General features: G+C 40.0%; 2 protein-coding genes across 4 annotated transcripts; one reads left to right on the top strand and one right to left on the bottom strand.

Moving 5' to 3' along the window:
* On the bottom strand, positions 1-6,595 carry yipf2 (Yip1 domain family, member 2). Of its 3 annotated transcripts, none has more exons than XM_042505858.1 (9): positions 6,362-6,595; positions 5,967-6,032; positions 4,228-4,418; positions 4,046-4,126; positions 3,793-3,880; positions 3,396-3,512; positions 3,138-3,304; positions 754-936; positions 1-663 (listed from the first exon to the last, which is right to left on the bottom strand). In XM_042505858.1, exons 2-9 carry the CDS (start codon positions 5,995-5,997, stop codon positions 574-576), a joined length of 948 nt encoding a protein of 315 aa, XP_042361792.1. In that variant the 5' UTR covers positions 5,998-6,032; positions 6,362-6,595; the 3' UTR covers positions 1-573. The 3 variants fall into 3 exon arrangements, with proteins under 3 accessions (XP_042361792.1, XP_042361793.1, XP_042361794.1); XM_042505859.1 differs by having other exon boundaries at positions 820-936; XM_042505860.1 differs by lacking the exon at positions 754-936.
* Positions 6,596-6,864: 269 nt separating this feature from the next.
* On the top strand, positions 6,865-12,999 carry timm29 (translocase of inner mitochondrial membrane 29). Its single transcript, XM_042505885.1, has 2 exons — positions 6,865-7,054; positions 11,845-12,999. The coding sequence occupies exons 1-2, from the start codon at positions 6,949-6,951 to the stop codon at positions 12,474-12,476; spliced, it is 738 nt and encodes a 245-aa protein (XP_042361819.1). The 5' UTR covers positions 6,865-6,948; the 3' UTR covers positions 12,477-12,999.
* Positions 13,000-13,327: the final 328 nt, after the last annotated feature.

The following is a 13,327-nucleotide window of genomic DNA, read 5'->3' as shown; positions in this document are numbered from 1 at the left end:
TCATGGCAGCAGCCCTAGTTTTATTGTTCTCAAAAATGTTAGTTTCAACAGCTTTAGTGAGTTTCATACGCCTTCACAAACTAGATGGGCTTGTCATCACCTTTTTTGGATGAGCACCTTTATTTTGCCAACCAACAATGGATTTATTCAACTAAAAAGTACTGATAAGATGCCACAGCCTGTTCTGAAGTTTTTCTCTAAGTGTTTATTGTCCATCTAATATCTCATAAGAAAGAATGATCAGTAGCAACATGGTTTTATTTGGTGTGGGAGTCTTAAAGTTTTTCCCTTCGACTGATGAAAATTTCTAATATCATCCTCTTCTGATCTTGTGTTTGAATCTTTAAGGGAATTCATGTGTTATGAAAGCCATGCGAGATGAATAAAATGCACCACATCCTGAAACATCACAGTAGAAATGTACAATTATTGCAGTGAACAAGTGCTACTACAGTCACAGTGGAACACCCTCAGAATAGATCACATACCAGAATAGATGTCCCCCAACACACACACACACACACGACAAATTACAGTGTTTCATCATGTGAGCATTGAGTCAGTGGTCAGTGGTCAGTGGTGTTTGGTTGCCATTGTTATGGGAATTGGAGGGGTTGTGGGGGCCGGTCTTGGAACATAGGCTGCTGTCTGGAAGAAGTACATCTGAAAGAAAAGAGAAAAACAGAAATTAACTATTGTGTCAAGATAAATGTGTACACCTGATAAGAGGCTTCATGCATCTAGCTCACTAACCTTACAGCCAATCGCCAGAAGCGTGTGCAAAGCCACTATGGTCACAACTGTAACAACTGCCATCACCTTTGTATCATCACAGACAACAGGCCAGAAGGTGAGGACCAGGACTGAGCCAGAGATCATCATGGCAACCAGGATCAGTGTCCAGCGCAACCACTCAAATGGAATGATCCACAAAACCTGGGCATGACAGGGTTACATGTTGGCTACTGATGTGTCAGGGTAGGCCTGGGCAATATCACAGTATTACGGTATACCAGGGTGTTTAGAAATCCCAAAGGTAAGTTCTTCAATACTGTAATACATACAGGTGCTCCTCTCTCTTATAAACTCATTGTATGTAGTGCACAGCATACTCCACCAGAGCATGCTGCTCTCTACTAGTGGAGCAGGTAGCTGAGTTGAAAGACACCTAGTGGTGGAGGGAGAAGTTACAGGACTGTAAACAGCCGGCAGCCTGCAGGCTGAGAGACTGTAGGGAATAACGTTGTTTTACATCAAACTTGGTATTTTAAGGATTTATTTAGACCAAACCAGATCTGGTGATTGTTCAAACAGTGGACTTACATACTACATTACTAACAAGAGTAACTATGACAGTTTGAGTGATTTTTATTTTGTTTCCTTCGAGTTTGAATGAAGTGTATTTTATGATTAATTAATGAGAGAGAAATTCAATAGGTGTACAGTTGTATTTCTTTGTGTAGTGTGGAAAATAGGTGTGAAAATACTACTTTTTCTATTGTGAATTTAAGTTAATGGACCTTCACTATAGCGCTTTTCTTTTTTTTTTTATACTCTGTTTGTCAAAATTCGTCCCTTACAACAACACCTTTAAATATCGCTCCAAATTAGTCGGCATTGACTTTGAAAGACTGACTGATATAAACTAGAAATACCACCTCAGGGTTGTGCGCCTCTGTGAGCCAGTCAAGTTTGAGTTACAGTTTACATCCATGTCTGTCCAGACTCATATGTAGCCATGACAGTTCATAAAGCTTCAAATATGGATACTGCTGCAAAAAAGCTAAATATTCTAGAACATGGGTGCTTCATACAATTGTTTAACCTGGTAGCACAAAAGATCATTAGCAAAGTTTCAAGGTGGGCACCAAAGATGAGTTTCATCTAGTCAGTATCTGACCAAATGTCTCCCCTTCTCCTCCTGAGATATGATGTTGAATAATGAACAGAAAAGTGTTTTTAGAGTTTTCAGTGGCCTGAACACACCCTCGTGAAAGGGTTACAATGCAAAGCAAATTCTCTACATCTAGAGAAACGGCGGCTTGCCGTTTTTTTATGCATGACACTTGCGTTTGTTGACTCTATACCACTTTATACCGTAGTTTAAAGTCTCTCTCTGTCACAGAGATGAGGAAATACAAAGATGTTTGTTTTACCTCAACTTCCTTGCTTCCCTTTCAAAACAAAAGCTATCTGAAAGTGTCTCTGTGGACAGAATTGCCATTGGTTGCCGATACAATGCATTTCGTTTTGAAGCATTTACAGGATGGGGTTGTCAGCTGTGCGGGAGCTTGTATAACTTGAGGCTAAGGCTGGACTATTTTGATGCAGAAAGAATATACTAGTTATAATTATTTATTTTAGAGAAAAGTTATGGTGTTGTTCAAATTACACTAATTTTACTATAAGATGTTTTGGACTGCTGGATTTGAGGTTTGTTACTGTAACAAAGAGTAACCGTTCTGACTTGAATTTTACATTGTTTTATTGATTTTGCAGCTGGATTGCTAAATGTAGATTGCACTACATTCATTTTACTTGAATAGAACAAGCTCTTGCATTAATTTCATTTTGGAGAGGCTTTATATCAGACTGTAAAACACAAATTACCAGTTAAGACTGGACTATTTTTTGTTGGGGAATAATGCCCTGCAGTGTTACAATATTGTCATATTATGTATTGTTATATTAATTGAGTGATAAAAACATAATAGTTAGATCAATTAAAAAAATAAAAGTTAGATTAATCGAAAAATTAATCCATATAAAAATAATGTGCAGCCCTAGTCTTTATAATTGGCTAAAGTAATGGCAGGTATATTGTACTGTGTCACCCAGATTCTTCTTTCAAACACTGTTGTCACTTTGATATGGAGGTATAAAGCTTTAGAATGCTGAACTTCACACATTAGGTCTTGATATAAGCTGCCATGCATGATTATAAACATTTGGAATACGTTTTATAAAACCTTTAAAATCCATTATAATGTCATTTAAATGTGTGTGTGTTTTTGTACCATGGTACCATGTACCATTTATATTTACACTCAATTAAGCTGGGATAATTTGTCTGTGTATTGACAGCTTATTGTGACCCTTACATCCATTAGTAAAACTCAGGAGACTGATAAACTCACCGAGGTGGGGATATAGATGAAGAGGGAGTAGCCGTAGACGCACACAGTCTCCAGAAAAGAATAGCCTCCAATCTGCCTCTCAGCCCCTTGCCGCCAGGTCAGAAAACCCCACAAACCAATCGGCACAAGCCAGGCATACATGAAGATCACTACTGCAGCTATCGTCACTGTTGGTAAAAAAGCAGGACAAAGAAAGCAGACTCATCATAATTCAGTAAAACTAAGACAAACTATTCTGGTGTAATGTGGGGGACTGACCTCTGTGGAACTGTGGTCTGTAGTGGTAGGAAGGGTTTCCCATCTCACTGAGGAAGGTGGACAAGTTCCCACTGATCGCTACTGAGAACACCAGAGTCACACAGATCCAGAATGGACCTACACACACACACACACACACACACACACAGACACACACACACACAAAATACTTTCACTGACTTTCTACTGACACAAAATGCATTCTGAGTATTTGCATACATCCAAGATTTATCAAAACTTCTGAGATGACATGCTGAAACATAGAGGTTAAAAAATAATTCTGTATTTCTGTATTCTGTATAACATTGCCACATAGTGTTATATATGAACTACTGACGGGTTTTTCGTTACCTTGGAATGAGACGTTTAAATCTGCATACAGATCAACTTGGCTTACCATACAGATCTGGATTACTCCTGAGGTGGTGTTTGATAAAGTTTCTTCCAGGTAATGGCATCACTGACCCCTTAACTCTGTCCAGCACCTGCATCACACGAAGGGAGGTCAAAGGTTAATAAAAAGGACTAAACTAATAAATGCATTTGTTTCTCTGAGCTTGGTTTACGATTAAAAATATCACCTGTATCCACTGTTCAGGCACAACTACAACAGTATAAGAGTGTGTTTATGGAGAGTGAGTGGCTCATACCTGCACTGTGTCCACATTAAAGAAAGATTGATAGTACCCAAAGGTCCAGAAGCCACCAGTTGGTTTCTGTCCTCCTAAGAGCTGGAGGCACACACATTTTTCAGCTGCTGTCCACTCAAAACATTAACACTCTACTAGAACTTCTATCATGAAGACAAAGTCAACTAACATAATACACGCACTTCTGAACTCTCCTCCTGACCCTCTTCATCCTCTGAGAGGTCTAGTTTTACATCCTCCCCTCCTCCTCCTCCTGCTGCTCCTGCTCCTCCTCCTGCTCCTGCTGCTTCTGTTGTGGTGGTGTTTGAGGCTGACATACTGAGTGTTAAAGCCCCCGGGTCTGCAGACAACAGCTCTGCTGCTTCGTCAAACTCTACAGACATGCATCGAGAAACACAGGGAGTTAGTAAAAATAGTGGTGCTACAACAGGCCCAGGGAAAATACTAAAACAAGGAAAAGTCCTAAGTAAGTGACAGCATTGGAGGAGCCAGACTTTGGTCTCAGTTCTACTAGAGTCAATGTAGTGGGCACAGCAAATCCTACTATAACCAATCATATCATTGTTGTTTCTACTTTGACTGAAAAATCCCTTCAACAGATGAAAAAACACACATTACGAGATGCTTACTGACATTTTTTCAGTAAATGTGCAGGTTCATTTTCCTGTCTCATTTGTTTATGTATCATGATGTAACATTAGCTGTCTTGGACCAAACATGGGCTGAGGTACAGCTGCTGGGCAAGATCATGATCTGTTCTGAGACCAGTAACAAGAAAAAAACAAACCAAACGTGCATAAAACTCAGTCATCGGGTGAATGCTTGTGCAGTAGCTGCCATTTGCTGCAGCGTAGCAGCTCTCCTTGCCTGGTTTGAGGTGTGTGTGTGCTGTGGAGTTTGTCTCCCCAAAGTGACTCATTATTCAGTTAGGAGGGAGTGTGTGCTGAGTGTGCTACAGGCTTGGCTTCTAAGTGTCCGTTGTTTTGCTGAGGATTTCTCAGGCAGTTTGTGTGCTTTGTGTTACTGATTTAGCTCCTAACAACAGACTGTTGCTGCATGGTGGCTTGGGGGCGTGTATGCGATTGAGCTACTGTGTTAGCTCCTAAAGACTCTGTTATTTCACAGCTGATCAATCTTTATTTGAGCTCTCTCAGCAGAAACACCCCAAGCGTCTTCGAGCTATGTTTCTGTGGTTTGACAAATTCATTAAACATATTTATTTTTGGTTTTTTGGACAAAGGTATCCCCATCCTGCTGAAAAGTTTCGGACAACTCAAACTGAAAGTTTGATCCAGATCAAAAAATTGGATTATGTGATCTGATCCAATTTCAGAATCCTTTTTTTCTGAGCAACCCATTATCTGCGTTAACTAAACACCTGCTGCGAAGCTTCTCATTTACCTTATTTCATATCTGCTTTATCCTCTGCTAACCCAGAAACTGATCTGGTCTGCCATCATGAAGGATCAATTCATCCCTTATTGTTTAGAGCAGCAAGGCCAACCCCTTTGTAAGAAAATCACATTACTTTATTATTCATCTGTGAGTGATTGGACTTATCCAGTTGCTGTTCAGAAAGAGCAGGGCAGTTTGTAGTTAGGATACATACATTTGCAAAATTTATCTACTTTGCTTATAAAAATAGCCCCCCGAAATTTTGAGACCCATGCTTTTGCTAGAAAACCTTGCCTGGCTCAGCTTAACCATGCATCCATCAGTCTTAAGACCGAGACATGGAACATGGGATTTGAGGAGGGAATTGAAAAAGCAAAGGCAGACATATGGAGGATTTAAAGAGAGAATCGGCAGAGAAAATAAACATTGCAGCAGATGGATTAATTTGATGTTTTCACTGAAGCTGCATCTTGTATGATTTCAAATGACAAATCAACTGACTGAGGTTGAATGACACAATATTTACCTTGGAACTGTAGATCACTGGTACTGGCCATTGCTTCAGTGATCTAAAAACAACCTCATGCAGGACCTGGGAGAGGATGATGACGGACAGAGCGGTTACAGATGACCACTGATGGCATTGTTCAAACACAGGGCTTCCTGCTGACCGGGCGGAGGGCAGCAGTCAACTGGGTTTAGTGAAGGCTATTACTTTAAATAGTGTATGTTAGCAAGATGAAATGGTCAGGTAATCTCTTTATGGAGGACATGTTCGCTCATTTACCCTACAGCAAGCTCACCTATCAATTTATTATACAGTTAAACGTTCAGTAATCTAATAAAACACTAAGACAAGTTAGAGTTCTACTGTAACTTAGTGCTGTGCCCCGCTTCGTGACCACAGAGGAACAAACCAACCTGTCCGCTCGCAGCCGGATGTCCCCGGTGATGATGATGATGGCGTGACAGCAGTAGGTAAAAATAATAACAGCTAGGCTAAATTCACGCTAGCGTTCTTGTTTCTCATTGAAGATACGTAGGTACTCATCGTAAATATGTTACACCGCGACACATGCAGAACAGAAAATAGTCATACACTGCTAACGTCTGTCGCTCATAACTGGCACAACTACTGTCTGTTAGGCAGATCTGGTTACCACGTCTTCCGGTACACGTCACCACGTAAACAAATCTGTCACGTGAATATGTTCCTTTTTTAAAAAAGAAAATAGCCTTTTTTAACCAAAATGTGGTGTGTACTGTGTCATGTACCGTTGCGCGACACAATGGACGCATTTTCAATTGACAAAATACAGAACTTGATGTATAATTTTGTTACTAGCACACTCTCTGTTCAAGTGACAAGCGGAACGTTTCTGAGGTATAGCTATCTGTCGGAAGATTAAAAACGACTCACCTCTTGGGTGCCATTTTGGTTCCATTTGAGCTTCTTAGATGTGTCCTGTTCGTGGAGGTGACCGCGGCAGTTGATAAACCCGGACGCAATGGCCTGGTTGCGTGCAGTGAGGACGTTGTGCTCCGCGGCGACAGACACGGCAGTAGCTTCGAGCTCAGGCAGCAGATGGGAGAGGCTGAAAAACAGCAAAGCGGGTGAGAAATGGAGGCAGCTAACAATAACATTAGGGTTAGTGCAAGGTTACAGGGACACCACCAGCTAACCGAGCTTTCGATATGCGATAGACGATGTTAAAGTAAGCGTTAGTTAAACTTTGCTTTCCATTCAGTGGTAATGTGATATTTGTGGAGGGAAACATCATGAGAGAGATGCTTTCAAGTATTTGAGAACAGTTTGGTTTTTTTTCAAGCGGTGCTGTACAACGTAGGCTTTATTAATAGATTTATTGTAATTTGTCTTAAATGTAGTTTAAGAACAACTTAAATTAAAGTTTAGCCTAAATCCTGCTACATCTTTTTGGCATGGAAGGAGGAGTTGAGGAGTCTCACAGCCTGGGGAAAGAAGCTGCTCTGTAGTCTGGTGGTTCTGCAGCAGATACTTCTGTATCTTTTTCCAGATGGCGGCACAGTGAATAGACCGTGGCTGGGGTGGCTGCCGTCTTTCAGTATCTTTTGGGCTCTGTGCAGACACCTCACTTCACCGAGGTTACTAATGCTCTGTAAATGGGAACCAGTGATGTTCTGGGCAGTTTTAATCACTCGCTGTAGAGCCTTCCTCTCTGCCATGCACGAACCATTCCAGTTGATGATGTTTCCAGTCAGTATGCTTTCTATTGCTCCTCTGTAGAAGTTAACCAGCATCTTACTCTGGAATTTAGCCTTCCTAACTTTCTGTTGGAAGTAGAGTCTTTTCTGTGCTTTTTTAACCTGGGTGGTGATGTGTGACGACCAATATAGGTTCTCCGTGATATTAATTCGAAGGAACCTATAGCTGTTCACCTGCTCCACCTCAGCTTTACTGATGGGGTGTGTGTCTTTGCCTCCTTCCTTCTAAAATCAACAATCAGCTCCTTGGTTTTACTGACGTTGAGCATTAGGTTCTTCTCCACAGTCAGTGTATCACATACAGGAAATGGCAGTCTGCGCACCCCCAGTTTGGAGAAGCAGGCTGGAGGTCAGCAACAAAATGACTTTTAGCCACGTAAAGAAAGGCGTCACCTAACCAAATCAATATTAGTTTAAGTGTATGTTATGTAGAGTTCTTTTACTGCTTTACTTTTCCTACAGACGGTCATTATGGACATTTTGATGAGGAAGCCAGCTTCAGTTCCCCATCTATGTTATCATCAAAGCCACCTGAATACATTGACAAAAACAGTAATTTCAGCTTTCTTAACACAGGAGCTGCTGGTATGCTGCTTTTGTCATTGTGAGACTTTGGTAAATCTGAACCAACCCTTTCAAATGCCAAAGTCACACCATTACACAAACTAACAAAGTGCTTGAGGCAGCAGTAGACTAACAGCTCCTCCGTTGAGCAATTTTAAATTACTTAGTATGTGTACATGATGTTAAAAAAAGTTGAATTATTTTGTTAGTCCGACTAAAACTAGAACTTTTAAAATGTATGAAAACATGTTAGTGACTGAAATAGGACAAACTTGAATTTCTTTAAATTACACATCCAGATAATTCAATTGAAAATCGAGCTATTCTGTCATGTAAACCCTCCAGTCGGACGTTAAGTGGACTAGGTGCTCTGTACGTGCTCCTAGTCAGTGTCAGTAAATAGATTCTACCCCGGTGCATGTATAATGGGACAAGACAGTAGTCCATTTAAATGGTTTAATGGAGCTATAATTGTAACTCTTCTTTTAATTTCATTTTCTTTAAACTACTTAAAAAAACTCTACCTTGTAGGGCTGGGCAAAAAAATCGATTCATCAGTGCTTTGCTCTATGTTTTTTGCCAATTTAATATTGATTCATAAAATCCTGAAATCAATTATTTCCGTTGTAATGACTCCACGCTCACTGGGGGCAGTGTGAGTGCCGCTGGAGTGTGATTGATGTTGTTCAGAGGCCCCGCTTGACCCCCAAACAATGTCTGTTGTTAACTCATTAAAATGAATAAACAACAACAACAAAAAACAACAAAATTTTTGTTTAATAAATAATATTTGTAATGGTAAAATAAGTTTTGGTGTCAGTTTGTTCTAAATCAACACAGATAGTGAACACTTTATTGAACTTATATCATAAGGTGTTCTAATGAATTTTCTGGGTATTTCTGACATCAACACACATAACTGAATAAGGCCAATTTGAACTTCATATTGAATATATTGCCTTTTAAGAATTTAAAGTACGCTAATAAGTCACTGAGTGCCAGCTTTTCTGGCCATTTTGAGTCATCTTTGAAGACCCACAGAATATTTTGTACAAAGACTCTGAAAACACCGAATAGCTCAAATGAAAGAAGTAACTCTTTTTTTCTTCATGGAAAAAAAGTTTTTTTTCTAGAAAGGTGAGAAAAATGCATTTTTGTGAAAGGGAGTCTGTGCCAGTGCCGAAAACACACTTTGACGTATATATATACGTCAATGACACTCAATGAGTTAACAAATTCACATAAAACATTCACATAATAAATAAACTAAACCAACAACACAGTAACAGTACTAACAGCAAAATACATTTCAATTCAGGAGAGACTCAATAGCCAGAGATTTATCTAATATCTGTTAATCAGTGATAACAGTGAGTATAGCTGGTCCACCTTAGCAGTCCACCTTGAGGTAGCCTCAACAGTTTCTAATGTGAGGCTGACTTGGCTTTAATAACTTTGGGTTAATCTGCCTCACTTTAACCAGCAGGTGTCAAGAATGACACATGAGCTTTGTTAGCTCTTGAGAAGTTGAAGCATTTATTAACTGACACACAGCCAAAAAAGTTCACACACTGCACGCTCTGCACACACAATGTGGCACCGAAAACTGGACCGTGATTTTGGTGGGTAGGTAACGTTGGTAGAGGAACCGGTCGGTACCCAACCCAAGTCGTAGTGGTTGCAACGTGACCGCAGTTCGATTATAGCCTAGAATTAGCTTTTTACATCTGGCAATTACATTTAGCCTTCAAACATCCTGAATGTTGTGTTCATTTATGAAGATTATCTGGCAGAACAAAATGTTGTTGTTTGTTTACTGCAGAGTTTATTTTCTGCAATAATCCAATGCATGAAAATGATGAAAAAATCCCATAGGCTTTTTGACAGGAAAACCAGGGCAACATTAGCTGTCTACAGCTATAGAGAAATGTCAACCCCGGGGCACTCTGTATCCACCCCCAAAAGGGACAAACTGTTGCTGAGGGGAAAAAAAAAGAACTGATGGAGAGCTCAGCCTGCTGCGCTGCATTTATTGACCTGGAAAAATGCGAGAGATGATTCAAAGGGACTCACAGGCATTTAAAAAATTCAGTAAATAAATAAAATAACTGTGTTCATGTCCAGCCCTAATATATACACTGTCATTTTGTGGGAGACACTAGTGGATGGTTGTGTTAAATGATCAGTAGTTACAGCTCCAGAGAAAGCAGCTCCCTTCTGCTGTGTGACTGTTCAAGTGCACTCCCTGTTTACACCAATTTTTTGGTGTAAACGGGGGTCAGCATAACAACAGGGTCAGCACTGTAATTCAAAGCAATGGCAAAAGACTGTTACTGACTATATGCTGCTGCTTTTTGCTTCAAATTTAGAGTTCTTGTGTCAAATCAAAAGCCCTCTAGCAGTTTAAACAGTCCAGTTGTACAATACACTTTGACCTGGTCTTGGTCTGTTGTGTCTTGAAACAACCATCTTCCCCTCTTAGCCAGTGTAAGGGTCTTACTCCAACAACAGCTGGTATCTGATGAACTCCTCAACTGCGACATCAGCTGCTGAAGCATTTGGTCTAAATCAAATATGCAGAATGTGGCCCTACATGGTTGGCTCCCTAGAGCCAGCTGCACCAGTTGTTTTTGGTTTAAGCATAGCGTAGTTACAGCCCTAAGTAATTTTAAACATTGCCAAATAAAATGAGTTGCAGCACACAAGCTCTTCAGTAGAAATACATTGTTACATACAGCCACTGTTGGGTAGCTCACCAAATTACAAAGTTAAGTTGTTCATTAGATCAGCACAAATTAATATTTGCCACTTATTATTAATTACATGAATACTACTGCACAAGTGTGAACTACACTTCTTAAGGATTTGTATTTGCATTTGATATAAACTGGCAGTTATTTTACAGCTTTTGATGCTGCAGTGACTTTTAGCATAGCTAATTGTTACGAATTGTAACTACATGTGTAACTACAAATATGACAACCACATTACACGTCTGGAAAATATGAATGATGACTGACATAAGTTAAATCAAAATAGAGAAAAGGAGAAAAAAAAAAGACATTTAAATAATTAATTAATTATTAAATTAAATTATTTATTATTATTTTAAATCATTTATTTTAAACAAATGAAAAACTAAGAGAGAGGAAAGTTTACACATATAGGCTAAAATTTTTAAGTTCTGCCAGAGTGGAGACGTCCACTGCTACATGTACCATCATCTTGCCCAGACGGTCATTCAGGAGAAAAGTGAGGTCAAGTGCTTTTCATAGTATATCAGAGGTGGCCAGTTATTGTAAAATTTGTCAGTCGAACCCCTCACAGAGAATTTGATTTTTCCAGCTCCAAAAAAGACAGTGTCATGCAGCCATGAAGTAGGTGATGGGGGGGAGAATTCTTCCACAATAAAAGTACTCTCCACCAAGCTATTAATGAGGTGAATGAAACTATTTATTCTACAGCAGCATTTATTCTAAAGTAAGACTTCCAGTAATCCCCCAATCCTGCACATGACCAAAACATGTGAGTAAAGTTGCAAGGACACTGAGAACTAAAGCTTCTTTTATTGTACTGCATTCCTTTTCTGTCTGTAGGTGTGTGGTATCGCAGCCTGATCTCTGACTACAAGGAGGCATCTCGGGAGGTGGTTGTTGGTTCACGGGAGCGACCAGTCAAAGCCTCCGTATATGCTTCTTTGCTTGCTGGGACCTGGGCCTGTTTCTACACTAAACCTGACCGCACATCCTTTGAAGCCACCCTGCTGGAGTGCTCCAACCAGCTGGGCCTTCTGTCACCTTGGATCCGCAATGGGACCTCAGATGGCCACGTAAAAAGTCTAGTGAAGCTTCGTAATGAGGGCAGGCTCCGCCATGCCAGTCTGGGTCTTCTCTCTCTGGTTTACCGTGCTGACTACGACCCAGACACCACACTGTATGAGTCCCAGTGCTCAAATCTGTCAGTACCCTGGAGGGAGCTCCCCGAGCGGATGCTGGATGTGGGCTTTGCAGGCCGCTGGTGGGTGCTGGACTCAAAGATGAAGGACTATGATGTGAATGAGGAAGAGTTCAAGCACCTTCCAGCACACATGAAGTTAACATCATCACCCAGTGTTGAGGAAGTAGAAAGGAGCGAGAGGTTGCACAAAGAGTCCTGGTTGACACTTAACATGGAAGAAGGGGAGAAAGAAACAAATGTCATGGACAGAAAAAAAGAGAGAGTTGGTTAAGAGAGCAAAATACTGAAAGGGTAACAAGGTCAAGTGCTATGTAGACTGCAGGAAAAAAACATGCTGCATGCAGTACCATACAAGGGTAATTATTCTCATATTTAATGCGTTATTGGGTTAAAAAAAACACTTTCAGATTACATTTTCAGCCATGAAGTTGTTTACTAGCATCATAAAGGGCCAAGGAAAGAGGACACATCCACAGCTTTGTCTCAGCAAAGTAAAAGCAGCCCCCTTTAAACACTTGACGTTTATTTATTCCTGCCTGGTTTTTTATTACAAAATGATGCAAATCATTAACACCTTGAACTACGAGTCAAATAAATCTCTCAGTTGTTTAAGTGTTTCGGCTGTTTAAATAATATCTTTGTATTGTTTTATTCACTTGTCTCACACCTCTTAATAACACATTTACAGACCCACAGCCTTTGCTTTATCAAGTTAGCATTATCAATGCGATTACTTTGTCCCCTTCTTTTCAACCTGTCTTGTTGTCTTTTATTAAATTTACTGTTTTTACTTATTTTTCTTCACTGTCCTTTTCTCTACTTGCCATAGCTGTTCATGTCAAAATGTCTGTCTACAATAATGAGCAGCTGGCACAGGGGTGGGACTCTCTAGGCACCTCACGATTCAATTTGATTAGGATTCAAAGAAAAAAATGTTTATTGATGCATCACAATTAGGGATGTAACGAACCATGGATCTGGGTAAATATTCAACAATCAATGATTTATATTGATGGGTCATAAATGAACCATAGATCTATATCATCATCTTTAAGTTATTCCTTTATTTTAAAATTCTATATCGCCTACAGATAGTGGCAGGCAGATAATGACAGCAGCCAA

The sequence above is a fragment of the Plectropomus leopardus genome, chromosome 17 (genome assembly GCF_008729295.1).
Source record: "Plectropomus leopardus isolate mb chromosome 17, YSFRI_Pleo_2.0, whole genome shotgun sequence".
In the NCBI taxonomy this organism is placed as follows: domain Eukaryota; kingdom Metazoa; phylum Chordata; class Actinopteri; order Perciformes; family Serranidae; genus Plectropomus; species Plectropomus leopardus.
This window is presented reverse-complemented; position numbering and strand designations above follow the sequence as displayed.